Source organism: Bos indicus, chromosome 19, assembly GCF_029378745.1.
Source record: "Bos indicus isolate NIAB-ARS_2022 breed Sahiwal x Tharparkar chromosome 19, NIAB-ARS_B.indTharparkar_mat_pri_1.0, whole genome shotgun sequence".
NCBI classification, from domain to species: Eukaryota; Metazoa; Chordata; class Mammalia; order Artiodactyla; family Bovidae; genus Bos; species Bos indicus.
The window spans coordinates 30929893-30956124 of NC_091778.1; the positions used below are offsets into that span (position 1 = coordinate 30929893).

Genomic DNA, 26232 nt, shown 5'->3' on the forward strand with positions numbered 1-26232 from the left:
TTCCACCTCCTCCGGAAGTGAGGGAGGGCCGCTCTTTCCGCTGCGCTCGATGGTGACGCGGTAGCCCATCCGGTAGCCAGGGAGCATTTCGCCGAGGAGCTGGCGCGCGGTAGGTGGTTCCTCGCGGCCGGAGGCGGGGCGGACCGGGCTGGGCGGGGGTTTCGCGGGCCGGTCCGACCGGGTAGACGGCCGGGCTCGCGGGATGGGGCAAGTGCCTGAGGAGGGGGCAGCCTCCGGGGCTGGGCTCCGCGGCGGGTCCTGGGCCGAGAGGCCTGAGTACAGCTCAGGGACCCCAGGCTTCGGCGCCCGCAGCAGCTGCTCCTCCCCCGGCGCCCCCCGCCTTGGAAAAGAGAAAACGGCGCCGGGAGACGGGCGGGACCGGGCAGCCCCCGTCCCCACCCTGTTGGGCTCCCTCGGCCAGCCCAGCCAGGAGGCGGGTCGTTGACCGCTTTGCACCCATTGCACTTGAAATACTGTTTGACTTGAAAAAGAAAAAAAAATTGATTAGGATATTTGAGTAGTGCAGGGTGACAAGGACTAGTCAAGTATGACCGAACTCCCTGGAACTTATATTCCCAAGTTATAAGGGACCGAACTACAAATAACGGCACTGTACGGAGTAGCGTTTGTTCTGTGCTATATCCCAGCCCTGGACTTGGTCCTCCTGGGCTCTGTAATTGATACAAGCCTACGTTTATTTAAGCTCTCTGCTAACGAGGGGTGTCTTCCTTGGTAGCTGAGACGGTAAAGAATCTGCCAGCTATGCAGGAGACTGGGGTTGGATCCCTGTGTCGGGAAGATCCTGTGGACATCTCCAGTACTCTTGCCTGGAGAATCCCGTGGACAGAGGAGCCTGGTGGGCTACAGTCCATGGGATCACACAGAATCAGACATGACTGAGCGACTGACACTAATGAGGGGGAGAGCACTCAAAGGTTTATTTTTAATTCCTTGCGAAAATTTAACTCGCGTTCATTCTGTCTTGCCTTTGCTTCAACATCTGCTGTCTTAATCTTACCCTTCTCCATCTCTGAGGCGGATTTGCAAAATATAGGGGAAAAGAAAAAAAAAAAAAAACAGGAGAAACCAGTCTTCTAACTTCCTTAACTTTGGATCCCACTCCTGCGGGGGATTTTTTTTCCCCCAAGGTTTCTTCTGAGCAGAAGCATCTGGCGATGGTGACCCTGGGACATGATATTTTCTATGAACTGGCATCTTTAGCTAGGGTGCTCCTCTGCTCGCTAACCAGGAAGTTGGTGGTCTGCTATTACCCATGTTTCTTGATTCCTGAATTATGCTGGAATTCTCTAGAATATCTGCTGGAAGTAAATATTTACTTAGCACGTCAGATCGTTTTTAATTGAACAAATTTTTCTGTCTTGAACTTGCCTGTGGTTAAGGTCCCCCCCCCACCACCACCCCATGTCTCTGTTTCCCCAGGGAGAAGTTATTCCTCAAATCAACAAAAAGACACAAAAGTTCCTTGCTCATTCAGGCAGTGAGCATATAAAAGTTGTTCACCTCTTTGTTCAGTTGTAGGTTAACTGATCAGACAGCTGTCAGATACATTAAAATTGAACTCAATGTTTTTTCAGCTGATCTGTTAACTCTTACTTGCCAGAGTGATTCTTCTAAAACTTGTTCCTGTATTTGTTTACTGAAGTATTTTTATACAACTTCTTCATATTAAATTTACAATGTTAAATAAAATAGTAACTTCTAAAACAGTTCCTGACTGAAAGTAGGTGTCCTGAGCTTTTGATAGAATTATTTGGTGTCTGGGGAAGAAGGGCACGTGTGTATGTTTAAAATTAGTGTATATTTATTAAAAATTACAGACTTGAATTTGACTTCACAGGAACTAGAATGCCTGTTCATTAATATGTTAATACTCTTTTGTTAATTGCTGCTCTTCTGCAGAATAGAGATTATCTATTTTACAGGTTGAGGACTTGATAATTTGGACTTAAACCATCAGACTTTAAAGCCCATGCACTTTTCTCTACCTGGCTACCTAGTGGATTGACTATTAAGTTTAACATTCATGTAACCATTTTCTTTAGTCCAGTAGGAAATTAAGACATTTATAACATAGTTACCTTTTTCATTTTCTTTATTTAGAAAGCTATTTGGAGGTTATGGATTATAAGCCCGAACCTGAACTCCTCAGTGAGAGCTCAGAACGTCTCTTCTCCTTTGGAGTGATAGCAGATATTCAATATGCTGATTTGGAAGATGGCTATAATTTCCAGGGAAACAGAAGGAGGTACTACAGACACAGTCTTCTTCACTTACAGGGTGCTATCGAACACTGGAATCAAGAACGCAGCCCGCCCCGTTGTGTGCTTCAGCTTGGAGACATCATCGACGGATACAATGCGCAGTACAAAGCATCAGAAAAGTCACTGGAGCGCGTCATGAACACATTCCAAATGCTGAGAGTCCCTGTTCATCACACGTGGGGAAACCACGAATTCTATAATTTCAGCAGAGACTATTTAACAAACTCCAAACTTAACACAAAGTTTCTGGAAGACCAGATTGCCCACCATCCTGAGACTGTGCCCTCGGAGGATTATTACGCGTATCATTTTGTACCATTCCCTAAATTCCGCTTCATTTTACTCGATGCTTATGACATGAGTGTCTTGGGCGTGGATCAGTCTTCTCCAAAATACCAGCAGTGTCTGAAGATACTGAGGGAGCACAACCCAAATACGGAACTGAATAGTCCTCAAGGTGAATTATTCCTTTGAGCTGAGAATCTTATACATTGTCTTTAAATTCTTCAGCTACCTTTTATTCAGCAGGAAGATGGATGATAAGGTAAAAGTATACTGTCCTGTTGTTCAGGGTCAGGATTTCTCACTCGCCTCAAGGCACACGGAGTGGTGGCAGTTGGTTCAAGATTCATTTATGTAGCAGATGTCTGAGGGCCTAATATTCTGGCCGGGCACTTTCACTAGGGCACCTATTCAGAGTTATAGGCAGTACTGACAGCACCGCTTTTTTGTGGACCGAGTGGAGGAAGCAAGAGAAGAAAGTGTGCAGGACAGATAATAAACGAAAGAGAAGTGATAAACGCCACCAAGAAAATATAGTATAATATTACAGAAAAGGACTAGAGGTACCATTGTAGTTAGTTGGCCAGAAATAGCTTCTCTAAGGAGAAAAGCATTTCAGCTGAAACCTGAGTGAGAAGGAGTCATCATCCTTTGGAAGAGTGGGTGGAGCATAGTGTTCAAGACAAAAACAAACACAGAGATGCAAAGCAGAGTAAGACCTTGTTAGTGAAGCACGCACAAGGGTCTGGGGGTGAAAGTGACTTTATAGTGACTCAGTGGATGTGAAAACAGTCTATTTTGTATTCAGTGTAACGAGGAGTAAGGGAAGTAAGCAGAGGAGTATTGAGATCAGGAGTAAGACACAGCGTGATTTACATTGCTCTAATTCTTTTAGTTCCCTATTTTAAGTCAACTGCTGCCGAGTATTCCTGAAGAAAAAAGCACGAGTCTCCCCCCTGGTAGCTAAGTTTGGATGCCCGAGTGAGAGTAGTGTTGACGTTTGACGGGTGTAAATGACTGGATTCGTTTCAGGACTTCGTGAGCCCCAGTTTGTCCAGTTTAATGGTGGATTTAGCCCAGAACAGCTGAACTGGCTGAATGCAGTTCTTACATTCTCGGACAGAAACCAAGAAAAGGTGGTGATTGTGAGTAAGTATTTACATGATTCTGTTACTCTGGCATTTTAGAGAATGGGTTTAGTTAAAGCATACTAACAATATTGAGATGTCTCTTTTTTATAAAATAAAAGCTTAGTTTAAAACTCTTTATTGAGAAACAATCTGAATATAAAATTAATGTTTAAGAATTGTAAAATAAAAAGGAGAAAAACATATATTAGAGATTGTGATTTGGCCTTTTAGGTTTCAAAGTAGAATTTCCCCAAATAGGATCAATTTGTGTAGCGATGTGTGTAAATGAAAAATTCCAGTCCGGCCCCGGCCCACGTCTCAGCCTCAGGGGTCCTGCTGGTGGGTGCAGTGGCCTCTGCTGCCCACTGAGAGCAAAGCTGGGGTCCCAGGAGACAAGTGTGAGAGGACCGCCTGGCAGGACTGTGAATCCTCCATGTGGTTGCAAGGAAATAAGTGTGTTGTTTTCACTTAGAGTTATTTTTTGCGGCATACTGCCACCAGAGATCATAGGAATCTGGAGGTGCTTAAAGTACACTCAGATGTAGATGTGTGCGGGTGCTTATGCACATTCTCACGCACACACATGAACTGAATTTGGGTTGCGGTATGTCTGGTGTACGTGGTGTGGGGGCTGAGATTAGTTCTCCTGTTTAAAATTGACATTGCCTGAAGATTGGACTGAGGGGCATGGGGATGGCATGCCCTTCTGGCTGTTGTTTCTGTGATCCATGTGACTGGACAAATGTTCAGTGTACACACTGCAGTTTTCTTATGTTGTATCAAATGAAACTGTGAACATGAAGTCCTTTTGAAAGTGACAAGCTTTTCAGATAGTTGGTAATATAAAATTATATCCAAGGAATTCCCAGGTTGTCCAGTGGTTAGGACTTCGCGCTTTTCACTACTGAGGCCTGGATTCTATGACCACTGGTTGGGGAACCAAAATCCTGCACGCCACGTGGGGCAGCCAAAAAATAAATTATATTTCTGTAAATCAGTTTTTACTTCTCTTTCACTGATGTGATAAGATGGTGCACGAGATGGTGTTTTATTCTTAAATTTTATTCAGAATAAAGTGTTTCTAAAATATCAAATGTCATTCAAGGCTTGGAAAATTAAATAAGGTGCCCTCAGGGGTGATAGCCCTGATGTTACACTGTTTGGTTCTGTAATAAGTGGTCTCCAGAATGGGATACTTCTTGTCTCTGCTTCTTAGTTTTTGCTGCCAAAGTGTACCTGTTAATTTTACCTGTACTGAGTGTACAAAATGTACCTGTACTTAATACTCTGATGTCTTTGAACCCAAAGAGATTGAACCACGTAGCTCACGGCGCGCGGCTCCTGAGTCGAGCCCCTTTGTCATCTCTCCCTCTGTGTTCCCATTTCTTTGCGCTTCTCTCCGTGCACATGTCTGCATTAGCTTCTGATAGGTTTCTTCCATTTCGCTCTCAGCTCAGAGGCCAGGTAAACAAACCTGTAATAACTGAGTGCCTTGGGTTTTCTTTAGCAAAGTTTAAAATGGCTAATAGACATTTTATTTTGTTTCTTCACTTTCATTTTGGCTACTCAGTGGTATTTGGCCTACTCAAGTTTTGGCCATTCAGTTGGAAGGACGGAATTGCTATTAGTTGAGATATGGAACCACGGCAGTAGGAGGGGTTTCGGGTGGACTTCAGGAGTTCATGTTTGAAAATATTTTCAAGCGTCAGATGCCTCTTAGACATCAGGAGAGAGACTGAGTAAGCATTGTGGACATACTTGTCAGAAACTTGGAGTCGAAGTTTGGGTTGGATATCTAAATGTGGAAGTTGAATAGACCTGATGTTTAAAATCGTAAATTACTAAGAGGTCACTATGCTATTAGGGGTAGATAGTGTAGTGTATCCCGAGGAGCAAGCATTCAGGCAGCCCGGGTAGGACCCAGAGAAGTGAGACTGCAGTAAAGGAGGGTGAGTATCAGGAGCAGTCAAGGTTGGGAGAAGAGTAGGGGCATGGCGGTGTTCTGGAGCCAAGTATTTCAAGGAGAAGGGAACAAGTGACTGTGTCAGACACCACTGGGACTTGATAGATGTGTCCAGCATAACAGTGGGTCTAGAAAGTCACGTGGCCTCCTTGGACTCTCAGCCCTTATCACAGCTCGAGAGTGGTGGTGATGGGGTGTGTGTGTGTCTCTGTCTGTGTGCCAACCCTCTGTTACCGCCTCCCTTTTTTTTTTTTTAAATAAACTAATAGTTTTTAAGCAGAATAAAAATATTCAGAATAAAAATAAATGGTAGCAGAGAAAAAAAGAAAGTGATTTACTGGGAAGAAGTAAAGACCAGTGAGCTATAGTGCCCATCCTTGGGCATGAAACCGCACCTGCCATGTGATGTGGCCTCACACGTGTCTTGGCATCGAGAATCTGAAGTTCTGCCTCTGTCTCCTGGGGAAGCTAGTGTTAATGTTCCCTGCTCTAACTTAGTTTTCTCGTGTACAATGGCTGTGACCATCTTGACCTGGAAGTGTTTAAAGTGGCACAAGTCAGTTCTTTATAAAACATCGAGTATACAAATGACATATAATCCATGGGCGCCTCCCTAGACTGTTCTGTTACTTCTGAGCAGCTCGTTCTATGTGTGTGACACTCATATACATGTAGGAAAGTTGGCAAGACTGGATTCCAGCATGGCATCTGCCTGACCGGTGGCTGCCTTTGCTGACCGCCCTGCCCAGGTCGCCCTCTGTCTCCCCTGGTGTTAGTACATCTTGAGACCCTAGGCCGTAGATCTCGGATTTCTGCCTGTACAGCGGCTGCTGTCCCCTTGGGTATGAACCGTCTCCCCCTTCTTTATGCTCCAGAGACGTGGCTGTAGAGTATCTAGTTTTTTGCGTATGTTGATTCTGTTCTCAGTCCAGGATGAGTAGCAGTACACATTTTCTTTTTCCTGAGTACTCGTTGTTAGCCTGTTTTTTGTGAAAGAGGTATTTCTTGATTGGTTCATAACTCTTCTTCTCTTAAACAGGCCATCTTCCCATTTACCCCGAGGCCTCTGACAGTGTGTGCCTGGCCTGGAATTACAGAGACGCCCTGGCGGTCATTTGGTCTCACAAGTGCGTGGTGTGCTTCTTCGCTGGCCACACTCACGATGGCGGCTACTCTGAGGACCCTTACGGTGTGCACCACGTCAACATAGAAGGGGTTATCGAAACAGCTCCGGACAGCCAGGCCTTTGGCACCGTTCACGTCTATCCTGACAAAATGATGTTGGAAGGGAGGGGCAGAGTTCCACACAGAATTATGAATTACAGGAAGGAATAAGCCTTCCTTCCATTTTTGGTCTGATTTTGTTTACTTTTATAGACAGAGACTGACTTGGCTTTGTGGTTTTGTTTGCCCCCCATTCCCCAAGACTCAGTCTCGTTATTTAGGATTCTATTTGCATAACAGATAGCCATAAATGGCTTCAATGTGTGTTAGCTCGTAAGATACTCTGAAGCGTTATTTTTGGGTAATATATCCCATGCTGAAAATTGGAAAGAAGATGAATGAAAGTAGCCTGAGTAAAGCAGGGAGGAGACTGAGGTGGGAAGGTGGATATAATCCTCAAAACAGACACTATTTAGCCTTACCTGAGATGTTTTTTACTTTTTACGAGGAGAATGTATTCATTCACTGTGTTAGCCATGTAACTTAAAATTCACAATAAAAAAGTAAAATAAGCCCAGGTAAACTTTTTCCGTTTACCCAGCTGTGTGAATGAGCTGTGGACACTTTTTGCTTATAGAACCCATCATATTTGTACTTTTATGGGTTTATGCTATTTTGTAAGCCAAAAAGATCACCAGTTGCCTCACAGGTGAACAAATGGCACCTCCGTTCACACAGGTAGATGTGTGGTCTCCTTGCACACCTCCTGTGATTTCAGCCAGAGCAGGACCGAGCGCCAGTGTGACTGTGCCTGCCATCCTGCCTGTCTGGGCCCCCAGCCGGTGCTGTGTGAGACTGTAGTAGGTAAATGAATTTACCCCTGACTCCCTTCATAGACAAGTGGGGTGTTTTTAACTGTGTTGTCATATATTCTGAGGCTTGTTTGCAAAAACATTTACTCAGTGGCAAATGAGGACTGTTCGAGTGTACAGAAAGTGTGCTTCAGGGCCTAAGGAAGGCGACGACAAAAGCCAGTGCTAGTCAGCGTAGTGTGCCTGCTGAGTACCAAGGCACTGTGGGGTACAGCATATGTGTTTCCACTGGCTGCTGTGACAAACTTCCCCAAACTCGGTGGCATAAGCTGTGTGTGTGTTCTCTGACAGTTCCAGAGGTCATAAGTCTGAAAACATCTTCACTGGGCTGAGAGCACCATGTCGTCAGGGCCAGGGACTCTGGGGGAGACTGCTTCCTGGCCATTTCCAGTTTCCAGAACTGCGTGGCTTGCTGTCCTTGGCTCACGGCCCCGCCCTCTGCAGAGACAGCCTCACGGCTCTCTCCAGCCTCTTGCTGCTTTATTGTCAACGTGCCTTTCTCCTCTTCTGTCTGTGTGGTCAGGCCTCCCCTTGCCTCCCTCTTGTAACAGTGAGGGCATTGAGCGCTCACCCAGACAGTCCCCATCTCAAGATCCTTAATCACACCTGGGAAGTGCATACTGTGGTGTAACATTCATAAGAACTGGGATCCGGTTACGTCTGAGGCCCTCTATTCACTTTACAGACTTGGCGATAATGTGCTCTCTGCACAGTGTCAAGCACTGCTTGGAGGCTGGGTAGGAATTTGGAATTTGAAAATAAGTCTGTTTCTTCATTTCTTGACTGACAGTTATATATACAAAACCATAAATACGCACCATAAGTGTACGCTGGAACGCCGAAATCCTTTATACAAGGGGACAAACTACCAGACTCTTCACTCTCCTGACATACACTTGGTGCTAATACTGTTTGGGTCAAATATTTCCTAAATCTCAGGAAACTGTCTTTACTATGGAGTTTGATGCCTGCGTACCATCAAACTACGGAATTTGATGCCATCAACTAAAAGGGTTGTATCCGGGTGCTTTAAAACAGCGCTGACCCACAGAAACAACATGTGAGCCACCTTGGTAATCTGAAATATTTCAGCAGGCACATTTTAAGAAGTACACAGAAACATAAAAGTAATTTTCATAATATAATTGTGTATTCCAATACATCTCATGTTATTTCAACATGTAATCAATATAAAAATATTTTACATTCTTTTTATACTAAGTTTCAAATGTAGTGTGTGTTTTATGCTTATAATCCATCCATTTGGACAATAACTTTTCATTGGAAAAACTTGGGTCTGTATTTAGGTACAAAATTTAAAGTTGAAGAAGTGGATTCACATAATTCAGTTGTTCCAAACAAGCTTAAACCAAGTGTTCCAAATACATGTATCAGTTTCCTCATAATTGATGTTTGTAAATTAAAACAAAAAATTAAAACTTCTTCAGTAAGTACATTTCAGGTGCTCAATACACCATGTGGCTTGTGGTCGCCAGATGGTGCAGCTCTGAAGTGATCTCTCCAGAGCTACTTCTGACATTTGTTAAGGATATGTGTATAGATTTTGGTCTGACTTTTCAATTACATGGTAATTAATATTCCCTATCTGCTTCTTTTTGGTCCCAAATTCCTTTATTCTAACTAACTTTCCTTTTTTTCCAAGACATACTTGTTCACTTTGTTCACACAAAGTCCTCATTTAATTCACGGCACCTCATTTAATTCATGGTACCAGTCCATTCTAACGATGTTAGTTCAAGGGCATAGCTCTCTCCTAAACTCCTATCTATCATCCAAACCCTGCTTCCCTCTGTTACCCTGTGCAGAGGACTTTATGTTTGGAATGCTCTCATTTTATCTACTTTAATCTTCACAATTATATAAATAAGTAGGCAGGCTGGTATTTACAGATAAAGAATTATCCAAAAGATAATTTCAATTATCTTTGGAATTCTTTAATTACAAAGAATTAAAGTAGATTTATATATTTGTCCAAGTCACATGGATAGTGATGAAGCAGAGTTGGAATTCATCTTTCTTAACTTTCCTACTACAGTATGATAAAACAGAATGTCAGATCCTTCTCTTACTAGTCCCATCCAGTCCTGTGTTGGTTCTTAGGATTAAAAAAAAAAAAATTCATCTCTAGTAGTAACTGAAATAAATTCCTAGGAAGTCAGCTTGTTACAACCATGTTTATAAAAAATCAAGAACTCTCATTTTAAGAACAGGATTCTTCGTTTAAATCACCGTCTTGCAATGATCTGGCCAGGAGGAGCGCATCTCCTTGTTTATATATATGTAGACCCAGGAGATAAACGGGAGAAAAGCAACTGTGGTAGCAATGGCCAGCTGAATTCTTCCACCACCTGGAGCCCTACAGACACACAAAAATGATTAGAAACAAAAATCCAATAAAAATAATGATTTGGTTTGGTAACAAATATGAAGACTGAATTTAATACATCACTGCATTTTTATACAGTTTTTAATTTTTTAAATTGGAATATAATTCTTGTAGTTCTTTATATGTTCCTACTGCAAATCTTTTTTTTTCTTTTTTAATGTGTATTCTATATAGCTTTTCCTGCTCACTTAATGTCTTGTGAGGAACTGAGATCATTGATTAAGCAGTGTTAAAATGGATCCTCACCTAATGATTTTAGTGTCCTGTTGAGGAAAACTTTTTCTCCTCAAGATTTTGAAGATACTAAATTACCTTTTCTAAAAGTTTCATCGTTTTGATTTTTACATTAGATCTATAATCCACCTAGAATCGATTTTTATGAAAGTTGTAGGGGTGGTTTCTCTTTTTTCTGTATCGATATTCAATTGGTCCATCACTATTTATTGTAAAGATTACCCGAGAGTGTTACCATTGTCTTAAATCAAGGTTCTATATGTACATGGAACTGTTTCTAGACTCTTGTTTCATTCATTTATCCTTTTGCCAGTATGGATTTATCGTATACTCACAAAGAATCATTTAGGTGTTCTTTAATATTGAGATCTTTAATTTCTCCCATAATGTTTTATAGTTTTTATAGTTTTGCTTGGTAGGGATTTTGCATATCTCTGCTATATTTAGTCCTGGGGTGCTGATATTTTGATATTATAAATGGCAACTTTTTATCATTTTCTGTTATTGCTGATTAAAAATAAGATTTTAGTAAATTGACATAGTATCCAGCAATCATGCCAGAGTCACCTATTTGAAGAAACTTTTAGGTTTTTAAAAAATTTTCTACATATGTAATTAATGTTATCTGTGAATAAGGAAAATTTAATTTTTCCCTTCCAATCCTTGGGCCTTTTCTTTCTTTTTCTTGCCTTATTGTACTGGCAAGGACAAGAGCTAGAACAGTGGTGAGAAGTGGCAGCAGTGGCCACTTCTCACTCCTGATCTCAGAGGAAGTAGCGGCTCACCATTAAGGGTTAATCTTTGGTATAGCTACCCCTTTATCAGGGAGCTCAGTGTTAAACAATCTCCCTGCAATGCAGGAGACACGAGTTTGATCCCTGGGTCCAGAAGATCCCCTGGAGAAGGAAATGGCAACCCACTCCAATATTCTTGCCTGGGAAGTTCCATGGACAGGGGAGCTTGGTAGACTACAGTCCGTGGATTCATAAAGTGTCAGACACGACTTAGCGACTAAACAACAACCACCCTTTATCAGGGTAAGTCTGTTTCTATGAGTTTTTATTATAAGTGGTTATTGGATTTTATCAAATGTTCTTTTTGCATAGATATTTTTTTCTTTCCATTAATCTGATGAAAAACATTGCTTGGTTTTCAAATGTTAAACTAACTATTCCTAGGAAAAAACCAACTTGGTGGTTGGGTCATGAATTGCAGGACTTGATTTGCTAATTTGTTTAGGGTTTTTCCGTCTGTGGTCATGAATGAGACTGCTGTATAATTTCTTTTTTTCTTTCCTTTTTTTGGGTGGTAGGAGTAACATTCTTGTCAAGTTTTGGTATCCAGATTTTTCTGCCCTCAACAAATAGACTGGAAAATATTCCTTCTTTTTCTGTTCTCTGAAAGAAGTTTGTTTAAGTTTGCATTATTTCTTCTTTAAATATTAGGTAGAATTCTGCAGTTAGGCCATTTAGAGTTTTCTTTTAGGAAAAGTTACCTACTCAATTTCTTTAACAGTGATGAGACCATTCTGAGTATTTCTTACTTTGTCAGTTCTGACAAATTGTATTTCAGTGAATTTGTGCATTTCATCTACATTTTCATATTTATTGGGAAAAAGTTGTTAATAATCTCCTCTTATGATTTTTGCAGTGTCTGTTGCATGGGTAATAACTTTCTTTTTCAGTCCTGATTATTGGTGTTTTGTGCCTTCCTTTCCTTGCTCTAATTATTTTTACCTTTTTAGTCTTGCCAGGGTTTATCAATATTATTAATCATTTCAGAGAATGAAATGTTGATTTTTTTTTTTATTTCATTGGTTTCTGCTTTTGTGTTTATTTTCTCATTATTTCTTTGGGCTTATTTTGCTGTTATTTTCCTTACTTCTTTGGAAAATTCTTAACTTCTTGGAAGCTTAACTCATTGATTTTTCAGCCTTTTTTTTTTTTTTCCTAATATATGTATTTAAGGCTATAAATGACCCCATAAGCATGCTTTTTAGCCACCATCCCACAAATTTTAATATGTAGTGTTCTCTTTATCATTTAGTTCAAAATATTTTCTAATTTTCATTGTGATTTTTTTCCAGATGTTCTTTGGAAGTGTATTTCCTGATTTCCAAACATACAGTGGTTATATAATTATTATTTTTGTTAATGATTTCTAGCTTAATTGTACTGTGGTCAGAGAACATGCTCCATATTACAGTTCTTTGAAATTTGTTGGGACTTATTTCATGCTCAACATGAAGTCTTTTTGTAAATATTCAATGTTTACTTGAAAAGAATGTGAATTCTGTCCTTCTTGGTGCTAGTGTTCTATACATGTCCATTAGGTCAATTTTTTTATTGTGTAGCTAGTCTTCTATATCTTTATTGATTTTTAAAATCTTCTTGTTCTGTTAGTAACTGGAAAAAGTGTATTAAAGTCTCCCAAAATGATTGTTAATTTTTCAGTTTTTCTTTTTTGGCTTGTCAGTATTTATTTTATCTATTTTGAGGCTATGTTAATTATATATGCCTTTTATTAATAAGTGGTGTTGAGATCACCAGAGAGCCAAAGGGGAAAAAGATAATATTGCATCCATTCTTTTTGCCATTATACTAGGATAAATTCTAAACAGGTCAAAGATTTAAATGTAAAAATGAAACCATATATGTATTAGGAGAAAACTTAAGTAAGTTACTTAAAACCTGAGAGGAGGGAAAGTTTTCCTTCCTGTGACTCCAGATCCAGAAGCAGTAAGGGAATGGACTGATCAATTTGGATACATTAAAGTTTTTTTCATGGCAAAGCATACTTTGCATGAGTAGAGTAAAAGGACAATAAAAGCAAAAAAGAATGTTCATCTTATATCACATTCAGAGGGTTAATAGCCCTAAAGAGCTTCTAAAAGTAGAGAAGACCAACTGCCTTAGAAACTGGTTAAACCTACATCTCTCAGAGATGAACTAAGGTGTATAGAAAAAGAAATGCAGATGGCTCTTCATCACACGAAAGTACGCTCACCTTATGCTCACCGTAAGAAAAATGCAAGTGAAAGCTACTACCCGTTTCTCAACTAACCAATTAGTAAGACTTCAAAAATTTGACAATACACTCTGTTGGTACCGTTTTTACTATCAAGCGATTGGATACAGTCTGAACAGTAGAGGGCTGGATGCATATACTGTGGACATATCAACATAAGGAAAGTCTTCATATACCACAGAATGATCTCCAGGATGTGTAAGGGTAAAATGAAGAATACAATTGTGTATAATGTGCTTCCACTTTATCTAACAGTGAATGCATGTATTTGCTCCATTAAGAAAGCATGGAAGGATAAACCACAAAGTAGAAAAAAGGTTTACCTGTAGAGGAAAGGGGGGAGTTAGGTTTCGGGGATAGAGAAGTTAGAGCCCTTTGAATGTCCTCTGTTTTGTAGATCTGTATGTAGAACCATATAGATATTTTACATAATTATAAAACAATATATTTTAAATAAAGTATCCCTAGAAATTTAAAGTAAAATGAAATAAACTATGTATTCACTTGGTGAGATTAGCATACAGAGTAACTATTCCACGTAATTTGAATGTGCATCCCTTAAAGAGATACTCCCTAAGAACAACAACACAAAGTGCCTATTTTCCATAATTATATTGTTATTCTGATTGTGTATTGTCAGATAAGTCAGATGAGTTATGTTGAGGTATCTATGTAAAAATATATATACATATAGATACTTTATATGTATTTTATATACTCATGTATGCATATACATTTATGACACACAATACACGTGTGTGTGTGTGTATACACACATACATATGTACATATATGTGAATTTCCTACTTCTAACCACTAAAAAGAATGAACTCAACCCAGTAGCAGTGAGCACCATTTATACCCAGAATGTGACTTCTAAATACTATTAGCTACCAAAAGTAATGAAGGCTTTTGGGGAAAATGGTTGATTCCAGGTCTGTGGCATAAAATGTACATCTTAGCGTGGAACATTTTGTCAGAAAGCAAGGAAGCAATCAAAATTTACTAAGACCCAAAAAACTAAAAGTTTACTAGGATCATGTTAAACTTCTGGAGCCAACGTAAATAAGTGCCACTGATCAAAGATGGAACAGTTTAAGCAACTGCCGTGGATTGAAAAAACATCAAGTATGTTGAGATCTATGACTTCATAATGGTACTGTTAAATAAACAAAACTCACTGGTCACTTTTGGAAGATGCCCGGCAAGAAAAACTCATTATTCTGAAAAATGGGAAATTAAGAGAATCAACTCCTTTTCCTCTTACGATTTGTATCTGAGTAGTCAAATAATTGATAAGTAGAAGTTTTAGAAGTTTTCCAGGAAAAGAAATGATATTATTAGAGTATCAGCATTCTGCAACTCAAATGAATTAGTGGGTTTAGGCAATGGTCATCAAAATGTTATAATAATGTTACAGAGAAACATCTAGGTGTGATGTACATTGTGATGGAAGTACATACCACCACCCATGAAGTGGTCTTGCTTGGTGGTGGTGGTGATGGTGGTGGTGATGGTGACGATGATGATAAGAAGAAAAGAAGAAGACAACAACGATGACCAGCCTATGCCTAAGCCTGTGATCTCACCACCAGTTTATAGGAAATATGGAGCACAGAGGAACAAGCATTATACAGTTGTGGAAATGTAAACATTGGCTGCACAACTCAATACTGAATAATTACTGTTTTATTTTTGTGTGTGTGATGGTGGTAGAGTGGTTATTTTTTAAGTGCTTACCTTTTAGAGATACATACTGAAATACATAAAACATAAAACAATATGATGTTTGAGATTTATTTCAAAATAATCAGGATAGTGATAGATGATACAAGATTGGATATATAATAAATGTTGAAAATGGGTGATGAGTACATCTGATTCATTATATTAGTCTCTCTGCTTTTGAATATGTTTAGGTATTTCAAAATAAAAAAGCAAAAATGTTTTCATTACCAAAAACAGTCCTCTACTCTAATGCTGATTTTAAAGTCTACTTTTTAAAATTAAAATGTCTATACAGGCTTTCATGTGGTTGGTGTTTGTATACTGTGATTTTTCCACCTGTTGACTTTCAATCTTTCTGATTCTGTGTACTTAAGAGTTCTCTTTTGTAAGCAGTGTTTGGTTGGGTTTTTAACCTTTTTATCCATTTTGAAAATCTTTGAATCTTTATTGGAATATTTACATTTAATGTAATTTATCATATATTTGAATGTAATTCTCTATCTTAACATCTGCTTCCTGTTTCCCCATCTGTTCTGTGTTTTTCTCTTCTCCTTTCCTGCCTTCTATACTCCTTTTCTCTTAGTGGTTACCTCTTATTTTTCTAAGATTTTTTAAATATTATTTTTCTTAATTATTTTTCTAATAATCTAAGGTTTTCTCTTAGATTATTACCACATGAATCCTTGACTTATCAAAGTCTGATATAAGTTAGTACTTTTACCCTTCCCAGATAATTCAAGGACCCCAGACTGCTTTAGCTCCATTTTTTTCCCTTCCAACTTACATGCTCAGTTGTCATGCATTTTTCTTTTTCTATTACTGTTTTACAAAGTTAATATTCACGTATATATACCTCCAGTTTTATATTTTATTTGCTACTCTCTTTTCCTCCATCTCCGAGCTTCCTTTTGAGATCACTTTCTCCCTGAAGGACACCCTCTTAGACTGGCAGCTCCCTGCGATGACACAGAAAACTGTGTGTTGTGGTATTCACAAAAGTATAAGTGATCATGAAACACTGAGCCAACTATTGTTAGCTTCCCCTACAGAAAGGGAAGATTTCTCTCAAAAGATTCCTGTTTACATTTGTGTCAACATTCTCATTCACCTACTTGAGCACATCTGATTTTAACTGATGGGTCGAAAACTTACTTTGAAGAGCTGTGGCACAGGCCCAGCCATGCTGTGATGATCACGAGACCAAACAGCTCCCTACAAAATAGCAGAGATTTCATTTTTTTTGAAGAGGCTGTAAGTGAGATGCATATCATTCCATTTTCTCCCTGACACTTGATTCTGCTGATTGTCTGATGACTTCCTCCAAGATACAGAGCATCTACAATGACACTTGATTCTGCTGATTGTCTGATGACTTGCTCCAAGATACAAGCATCTACAAAATACTTTCAAGTCTGGCCATGACTCATAAATTACTTTTGTCAGACCCTTTAAAGAACCCTATATGAAAATAAATTTCATCTTATGAGGCAGATATGAACTTTATGATTGTTTCCCAATTTATAGATGAACAGAGAAACAACTACAGTCAAGAAGATAATCCCAGATTTGACCAGGCACTCTCTTCATATTGTCTTAGAGGGGTCAGTGTTAGGCAGGTTGAGCTCAAATCAGTAGTTCAAGTACACACTGTAGGAGATCAGGTCATGTCTTAGAGGACAGGGATGATTTGTCGAATGAGTCAGTCTAATGATTTGGGGGTGGGTATATGCCTCTAGCAGAAAAGGCAATGGCACCCCACTCCAGTACTCTTGCCTGGAAAATCCCATGGACGGAGGAGCCTGGTAGGCTGCAGTCCATGGGGTCGCGAAGAGTCGGACACAACTGAGTGACTTCACTTTCACTTTTCACTTTCTTGCATTGGAGAAGGAAATGGCAACCCACTCCAGTACTCTTGCCTGGAAAATCCCGTGGATGGTGGAGCCTGATGGACTGCCGTCTATGAGGTCGCAGAGTCGGACACGACTGAAGTGACTTAGCAGCAGCAGCATATGCCTCTAGAAATATTTGTTTAAAGGTCGTATCTTCCACACAGAGTAGAAAATAATTGTATTTGGCCAAGTACCACTTGGAAACCCCTCTGATTTCACTGAATCTTGTTGGCTTCAAGTAGATGGGGATTGATTCAAACCATCTGGTCTGCATTCCCATCCCCAACCTGATCTAGTTTCCAAAGATTAGGGCCTGTAACAGCAGCACAAAACCAGTGGGACTTAACCTACAGGACTCTCAATCTTGGTGTTGGCAGATGTTAGCAGTGGGACAGAAAGGAAAGGAACGGGGGCTCTTTGTGAGGCCAGGGAATCAAGGGTGGGGGGAAGCAGAGGAAAAGATGATAAAAGCCGGTGGGGAGGGGGGGAAGCAGTGGAAGAGGTGACAAAACAAGAGCCAGTGATGGTGACAGAGGGTGCAGAGGACAGGAGATGTGCAAGGGCAAGGCTGGCAGAGGTCCCCCTCTGAGGAGGCCAGTTAACCGGGTAAGAGGTGGCTTGTACCAGGACTGAACCCAGATGCTGACGGAGTTTTCACCTCATTAGATTGGACTGAACATTATGGCATCACAAGGGGGGCCAAGGTCCAACTGCCTGATGGTAATATAAGGTGATGTGTAGCAACTATCACAGAGTGTGGTAGGCCCGGCTCCAGCTCCGTCACTGCCTCAGTTTCTTTAGCTTGTAAAGGAGATATCTTCCCTGCCCCTCGAAGTGTAAAGTTAAGTCGCTCAGTTGTGTCCAACTCTTTGCGACCCCATGGACTGTAGACCACCAGGCTCCTCCATCCGTGGGATTCTCCAGGCAAGACTACTGGAGTGGGTTGCCATTTCCTTCTCCAGGGGATCTTCCCGACCCAGGGATCGAACCCAGGTCTCCCGCATTGCAGGCAGACGCTTTAACCTCTGAGCCACCAGGGAAGCCCTCCTCAAAGTATTGGGGGAGTTAAATCACCAAGATAAGGTGTTGTGAAGACACAAATTTCCCAGTTCTTCCCCATCCACCCCAAACTGTGAAAGCCACCACTCACTCACCTGCCTTCCTCTTCATGCAAGAGGTTCTGTTTCTTATGAAGCAACAGGTTGTATGCCAAGCTGATAGCCCACAGGACACAAAGGAATATGTGTATTGCAGACACACTCTTCCAAATAAAGTTACCTAAAAACAGATATCCTGGTGCTGTTAATCATGGAACCACGCCCCAGAGAAACAAGATTTCTTTGTATTGGCTTTTCATCTGCCTTCAGGGAAAACATACAGAAAAGGCTGGGGGTTTTTTGGCTGTTGTTTTGATTTGTCCTCAAATCAAAAGGTTAAAACAGAAGTGAAAACAATACTTATAAACTTAAGTGGACATTTATTATTTTGGTTGTCCATAATCTCCCATTCGGATGCTGACGACCTGTCTTTTCTCTGGGGAACCACCCTTCCCGCACTCTCTCACACACGTCCCAGTGTCCCAGACGACTGGACACTAACAAGGTCAATGTATTCCATCCCTTTGGTGACAGTGATTTGTCTCAGGATGAACAGATAACCAATCAGGAGCACCAGCTCCATCCTGAGCTTTTGCGGAGCGATCAGGGAAGTGGATTCTAGATTCTGTTGGACCTAGCATGGTGAAGCTGTGACCTTTGAGCAGCAGGGCCACCACGTGGAGCCCAGGGCTGAAGTGCAGCTGATGTGCAACTAAGACTGCAGAGAAGTGTAAGTTCTGAGCCGCCACCGGCGCCTGAAGCCAGCACTGCCTCAGTGTTTTCAGTAAAGGATCCCAGTACATCTCGCTTCAGCTTATAGGCCATTTGAGTTGAGTATTTTTTCCTTGCTTGCAACTAACAGAGCCCTAATGGATACACCTTAAAGATGTAAACAGAGTTCTAGAGGGCTGTACAAGGAGCCTGTACATCTGGGCCACGGGAGTTTTCCCCACCCAGGCGGGGATCATTCGTCTTTATTCTAAGGCCCTGAGAAATTTCCAGCCCCATTAGTAGAAGCTGATTTAAAGAAAGTGAAGAATAACCTGCAGGACTGATATTCTCCACTAATAAGAAAATATTAGTAAACAGTGAAAAAATTTTTTCTGCTATAAGACACTTTTATAGAATAAAACTGTCCAATTTAGGTTTAATGAATTTTTAGGGCCGTAAAAGGTGAAGCAGCTATGTTTTGCCCCTGACTGAGGTTGGTGACCTGTGGCCCATACAAGCCAGCTATTTTAAGTGAATGTTTTATATGTATTCTCACCTGGGATATATATGTGTAAGGAGTCCAAGGAGAAAGTTATGAGACAAATACACGATAAAGCCTCTGTGTTATACAGCCATTCATTGACTCAACAAGCGTTGGGTACATGAGTTAGACATGATCCTGCTTTTAAAGGGCCTACAGTCTAGATGGAGGGAACATATATAAAAGTGTGCAGGAAATTGCTGGAGTTACTGTGATGGATTCCCTGGTAGCTCAGATGGTAAAGAATCTACCTGCAATGCAGAAGACCCAGGTTCGATCCCTGGGTCGGGAAGATCCCCTGGAGAAGGAAATGGCAACCCACTCCAGTATTCTTGCCTAGAAAATCCCATGGATGGAGGAGCCTGGCAGGCTACATTCCATGGGGTCACAAAGAGTTGGACACAACTGAGCGACTTCATTTTCACTTTCACTGTGAAGGTACACAGGGAGACTAGAAAGGGCAATATGTATTAATGAGAAATCCAGAGATGTGTTACAGACATTATAGACAGTTTCTATATAATAGTAGCAATTCAGATACATAGCAGTTCATTCATTTTGAATGAATTGAAAATCAGAAAGTGATGAACCAGAGTGGTACTGGGAGAAGGATTTGTATAGAGTAGATAAATAATAGACATTGATCCCCACTGAGTATGGAAACAAAGTTAGCAGTTTGATTGTTGCTGATTTTCCATTAGTTTAGTGGCTTAAGAAATAAGTGCAGTGACTGAAGCCCATCTCTCTGGGGCTGTTCCACATCAGCATCAGAGATGCTGGGATCCAAGTGCATAAAGCCTGTCTTAGTATGGCACGTCTGCATCAAGTTTTCCTGAAGATGGAAGGGGATGATCTAGACTGGAATTCGCCTCCTCTTAGGATCAGAAGGAAGAAGAAAGACATGGAGGGCTCCAGTTTTTTACTGGGAGTTGGGCAGACAGACTCTCATTATTAAAAGGAAATCTGATGTTCCGTATCACCATTGAGAATTCAAGGTTCATACCTGTGACAAGAGGGTTAAGTCCAACAAGCAGGGTCAGAGTGGCAGGAATCGTATACATAACCTGTGAGCAGAAAGGAAATTACAGGGGTAAGAAGGATGCCCGATACAGGAGATGTTCCGAGACGTTTAGGGAGCAGAGAAAGATGACACCGGTGGTGGTCCCACGTGCCACGATTTACCTCCAGCTTTTAGTAACAGCCAAGGAAGTGGTAACCTCGGCTTTTACAGCACTTACCGTGTCAGGGTGTCATTCTACCTGCCTTCTTCCTAGACCGTAGGCTCTTCCAGGAAAGACTTGTTCATTCTCAAGCTCTAGCAGTGAGCAGAGCTTTGATCTCAAGACACAGTGACCTCCTAATCTCTCCCAAGCGACACCCACGCCTAAATGGCCTTCCCCTACTTTTCAAAAATTGCTCTATGAAAAGCAGGACTTGAGCAGCCATAATTAGCTACGTGGCCCTGCTGAGTCTAGACCCATGGGCCATCCAGCCCCATACTCCATCTGCAAGTGAGACCACAGAAAGTTTACTAACAGTGTATGGATCACATGTGCCCAATAAGATCAGGTTCTTCATTTCTGAAACTGATAACTTGGTTTGGAGTTGCGAAGACTGGCCCTGAAGAGGCCTCATTCACAGCAAGCAGGCAGATTCAAGAAAAACCTATTGCTTGTATGTTGTGGGCAGAGGACAAGCAGAGGTGGGAGGTTTATAAGAAGCATGGGGGCCTCCCCAGAATGTAGCTATGAGCCACATCAATCGTGATGGCTAGTTAGAAACCATTAGTTTATCTGGATGTTGTCAGGGCTCAACATTTTAAGTGATCTGCTGTCACTGTGAAAACACACCTGTCTTGACCCTGGGGAGAGATGGTATCTGTATTATAGACCATGTTCATCCCTCCCAAAGGGTCCCCAGTGATGACTGGAGTATCAGCAGGTACCGACATTTGCAAGGACAGCCATGCTGCTGAGGGTTAGACCAGACGTTAGTGTGCATATGAATTATCTGGAGGTCTGATTAAAATGCAGATCTGATTCCAGAGGTCTGGGGTAGGGCCCAAGATTCTGCTTTTCTAATAAGCACCCAGGGGACACTGCTGCTGCTTTTCCAAGGACCACACTTAGAGCAGTAAGGGGTTAGTTAGTTCCCCCAGTGAAAACCTACATGACTTAGCAACTGAGGGAGAGACGGAGATAGACAGACAGACAGAAATTAAACACATACACATCATACAGTATTTAACTGTGCTCTCCATAAGAAGTGTTTGGCGGAGACTTTTAAATGTGCATTTAAGTATAACAGATATCTGTGATTAAAGGGTCTAAGATCTTATTTCAGTGTATTGGAAACACATGACCAGGACAAATCTTTAAGTAATCGTTTCCCAAGGTAGCTGTGCCATGTTAATCCTTATTTAAATGCTTATCTCTGTTTTGAATGAGATTAAGGATTTTCTTTTTTTACATGCAGAGAGACTGAAAGTAATTGTTTTTAGTACACAAGTAAAAACAATGCATAGTATAAACACTCATTAATGAACTCAGTAGAACCCAAGTATAATGGTCTTTTATCTTTTTGTTGGTGAATTTTTTAAACTAAAGGGTGCTGTAATATTTATTTACTATATTTAGTTTAATTGAACATATAGCCACTGAGACCCATAATAGTCATTTCTAACAATGCTCTCCCCCGTCTCCCTGCCACTATAAAAACTAAAAAAGCCAATTTGTTTTCTTACCCTTTTTAGCAGTGAGGGGCCATCATGTTCCAGCAATGAAATGTACGGAAAAGTCTTCTGGAGGCAAGGCTGATATGCAGAGCCCTTCACACTCAATATTCATGGGTACTGACCCAGCAGGATGGATCCTAGACCATAAGCCTTATTAGTAGTAATATGTACTAACTGGGCAGCAGCCTGTCTGGGGAGCTTCTTGGGAAACATTTGCTATTTGATGAAAGGAAGAAAAAGCACAGAGGAAAACTGGTTTTACCTCCTGCCTTGTTTCTTCCTACTTGCGATGCTTTTGTCTAGGGATGAGATGTCTGGAGCTGTAGCAGCCATTTTGTAAACATGAGGATATGTCGCCTACCCATTGAGGACTGGCAGAGAAACAAGCAAGCAAGTGCAGGTCCTTGATGACACTGTTGACCATTAAGCAGCTGCCTCTAGACTTCTTCTCATGAGATGGTCTGTATGTTTATAACCTGATGCTAGTCAGATATTCTGTTATTTGCTCCTGTATGCATCCTGATACAAGTATACTCCATGCGCAATTTGTGGTAGAGAACATGAACATCAGTCAGGTACAGTACAAGCGCCCAGGACCCAGTAACCGAGTGTCAGTTCATCTGTGTGTTCATTCTTCTACTCTAAGAGTCAGTCTGGGAAGGACTGCCATAGGAAAGCTCTATGCTAGGTTGCCAAGCAAGAAGAGGGAACTGGCCCCTGACCCCTGGGAGCTGGCATATACAGAGCCAACTCCAATGTAAAGCAGAATGAGTTACTGCTACAGTGAAGGTTCAGAGGAAGGATGCTTGGGATTTATGGGAAAGAGGTGGAGAGATTTTGAGGTGAGACGGCATTTGAGATAGGCCTGGACACCTGAATAAAAGTCTGACACAGGAATTCTCAGGGCAAGTGCCAGAAGTACTACAGGTGGACTAGGCTTCCAAGACCAAGTTGGGAAGGTAGGTTAGGGCCATATTGTGGAGGGCCAACTTAGATGTCTTGGGGAGTGACAAACGTTTCTGAATCAGGAAGCAATATGTGGGAAGAATTATAGGAATGTAAGAGATTAAAGGCAGCTCAAAGAATTAGAAAGGACCCATAAGGGTCCACATGGGAGGTAATGGCGGGTTAAACTGGAGGTGAGTGAGGATGTCTGTGGGGGTCTGGTGTTGATGCTTATATTTCATCATCCAAGCATGATGTAAAGGGTAAAATGTACAGATACTGTACAGATGAGCAATTAGACCTACACTGCTTTTTGGTGGATTGTTCTTCATTTTGTTTTTTTGAGGGGAACTCAAAGATAGTGGTTGGAGAAGGCAATGGCACCCCACTCCGGTACTCTTGCCGGAAAATCCCATGGACAGGGAGCCTGGTAGGCTGCAGTCCGTGGGGTTGCTAAGGGTCTGACACAACTGACGTGACTTAGCAGCAGCAAAGACAGTGGTGAGAAAACAGAGATATTAGAGATGGCTGAGGTTTTGAGCAAGGATGACTCAGAATGACTCTGCTGATAACAGAAATGGTGAGTCAGGAGGAAAAGTGGGTTTTGGAAGGAAAGATGCTGAAAAGGACCTTGTGCGTATTAGAGGACCTTGTGCGTATTAGAGGAGTCAGTGTGACGTACTGGTGGATGGGTCTAGGAGTCTTTTGGAAATTCACCATTAAGCTGGATAGTTGGAACTGCAGGAGAAATAACATTTGGAATTAAGGACATGGACCAGAGTCCTGAGGAAGAGGCAGTTTGATTTGATGCAGGGGCATGAGAATCTGGACAATAAGAATATCAGAATGTGGTTATATTTATACGTGATATTATATGTACTGTCATTCCAAATGCTTTTACTTGTTGCTACTTGTACAAAGTCAACATTATTCCAAAGCTTAAGATCATCTCATCGGTGATATTGTATAGTCTTAGATGCCTCTATTAAAAGAAACAAAATCCAGATATTTCAGAAAATGTGTGGAACAAATTCCCCCCTCCTCTAAACGGTTTAGTCAGAGCATCAGTTCAGTATATACTGTAGGTTTTATGGGCTTTAATTACTTTTTGTGAATATAACTCACTGAATTAGCAGAACCACAAACCTTAAGCCTGCCATTTTCTGGTCCAACGTTTGTTGGGGTTTCTGGGTAGAAATTCATGAGGATTGGTTCACATGACCTTGAGAGGTCTACTCTGTCTTCAGAAAAGTGTTCTTAGTTGGCCTGTTTTATTCAAAGGGAATACAGCTGAAAGGCCCCTGTATCTCTCTAAAATTCTGAATTCTCAATTTGATCCTTCTCCTCCTAATGTTTTCACATTTCCCTGGTGGCTCAGATGGTAAAGAATCTGCCTACAATGCAAGAGACCCAGGTTCGATCCCTGGGTCAGGAAGATCCCCCTGGAGAAGGCACTGGCTACCCACTCCAGACTGGCAGCCTACAGTCTATAGGGTGGCAAAGAGTCAGATATGCTTGAGTAACAAACACTTTCACTTTTCCTCCTAACATTTTAGGAAAAGGCTCTTACTTTTGATTTCTACGCTCTTAAGTACACGAAGCAGGGAGGAAGGCAAACAGACACACTGCATATTTCCTCCAGTTCCCTGATTCTTTTAGGTATGGGAGAGCAGGCCATACTCACCACCCACAGTTCTGCATCCGGATCGTTCACCTGGAATGCCAGAACAGCAGCATTAGCCCCAGGCTGTCACAGTTCTATTCCAGTATTTGGTCTGGTCTTCATTCATGTCAGCAATTTGCTAAGCCCAACAGGAGGATAGGAGTAAGACAGTCTAGTTGATGGGGTTGTGTGTGTGTATGTGTAGCGGGTGCTTCTGGTTGTGTGTGTGTGTAGGGGGTGTTTCTGGCTGACCCCAGCACCTGGTTTAAACACACAGCCACACTTATTTTGTAAAGAAGTGCACAGAGGCTCTGCGAAGTGTGGGCCAAGCCCAGAATGGGTGTTTAAACGGCCCTCCAGCCTCAAGAAATGAGGAAAGCTATCGCGAGGGGACCCCAGATCTTACTTGAAAGGATAATTAGCTGTGAGGGTTTTTGTTCTGCTTGCTCTCCGAGCTGTGCACAGCCTTGCCCCCGGGCTGCCTTTTTATAAAGGTACCCCGCAAAGAGACACGCGCCAAACCAGCTCCTTCCAGCGAGCAAACGGGGTCATGTGACCGCAGCTGTATCTCAGCCCAGATGGGGTGGGGGTGCCCTAAGCATCAACCCTAATTCCCGCCCTGCCCGTACCGGGCCGGCTTCTGCGACCCCGCCGGTCGGTCGGTCTACACCGCAACCGGCCTGGAGTTGGAGCCCGGGGCTCCCCTCCCGCCGCCCCCGCCCGGCCCGGGGCGCTGACCTGCACAAAGGCCGCCAGCGCGAAGAAGGCGCCCATAAGCCAGTTGCAGGCGCGCCACAGGCCCCGCGCCCCGCGCCCCGCCGCCGGCGCCATGGTCGGGCGGACGGGCCGGGCTGGGCCGGATCGGGCCGGGACAAACCGGTCCCAGCGGGGCGCACGTCCACCGGGCTGGGCGGTCCACCTCTGGCCCCTCCTCCCGCCCCGCCCGCGCGCTCTCCGGAAGGTCCGGGGCCACCGGCCGGCGCGCGCCGGGGCGGGAGAGGCGCCGAGCGGGCCTCCCTGAGTGTCCCCATTCGCTCCTCCCCAAACGCGGGGAGGCGCGGGGGTCTGCCCATTTCACAGACGCGGAGAGTGAGTCCGAGGGCGCCCGCGTGGCTGTCCTAGCATTTCACAGCTGGTCCGTGGGGGCAGGAATTTGCACTTGAACCCAGAGAGGTGCAACTCCAACACCAGTTTTCACTAAGGCTGTCTTCCTCATATTTAAAAAAAAAAAAAATTAGAGGACATTAGAAGGGAGGGAGAGACGAACGAAGGAACGAGAAAAAAAGGTGTGTGTGTGTATGCGTGTGAGTGCGCGCCTTCTGGTTAGTGTTTATGCGTGTCTTTTCAAAGCTCGGAAACTTTCAAAGCGCTGTAAGCATTATGGTAATTTCTTAGAGTGACGGCAGTGATATTAGCATCTCATACAGCTCACAGCTTTTCTGAAGACAGCTTCGTTTATCTTCATGGGCTTTTATTATCAGAGGTATTTACATATTATACATATTTACAATTCTTTCCCACCACCAAAACCAACAAGATCTCCACACGTTTTGCTCATGAATT

The 26232-nt window shown here is 42.2% G+C and overlaps 2 protein-coding genes across 5 annotated transcripts; one reads left to right on the forward strand and one right to left on the reverse strand.

The window, feature by feature from the left end:
- Positions 1 to 49: 49 nt before the first annotated feature.
- Positions 50 to 12779, forward strand: ADPRM (ADP-ribose/CDP-alcohol diphosphatase, manganese dependent). Its single transcript, XM_019981426.2, has 4 exons — positions 50 to 109; positions 2122 to 2739; positions 3597 to 3713; positions 6697 to 12779. Exons 2-4 carry the CDS (start codon positions 2139 to 2141, stop codon positions 6990 to 6992), a joined length of 1014 nt encoding a protein of 337 aa, XP_019836985.1. The 5' UTR covers positions 50 to 109; positions 2122 to 2138; the 3' UTR covers positions 6993 to 12779.
- TMEM220 (transmembrane protein 220) lies at positions 9870 to 25598 on the reverse strand. 4 transcript variants are annotated; one of them, XM_019981428.2, is made up of 6 exons: positions 25408 to 25583; positions 24691 to 24720; positions 20331 to 20391; positions 18133 to 18256; positions 16242 to 16301; positions 9870 to 10070 (listed from the first exon to the last, which is right to left on the reverse strand). In XM_019981428.2, exons 1-6 carry the CDS (start codon positions 25498 to 25500, stop codon positions 9935 to 9937), a joined length of 504 nt encoding a protein of 167 aa, XP_019836987.2. In that variant the 5' UTR covers positions 25501 to 25583; the 3' UTR covers positions 9870 to 9934. The 4 variants fall into 4 exon arrangements, with proteins under 4 accessions (XP_019836987.2, XP_019836988.2, XP_070629197.1 ...); XM_019981429.2 differs by lacking the exon at positions 16242 to 16301 and having other exon boundaries at positions 25408 to 25597; XM_070773096.1 differs by lacking the exon at positions 24691 to 24720.
- Between the last annotated feature and the right edge of the window lie 634 nt (positions 25599 to 26232).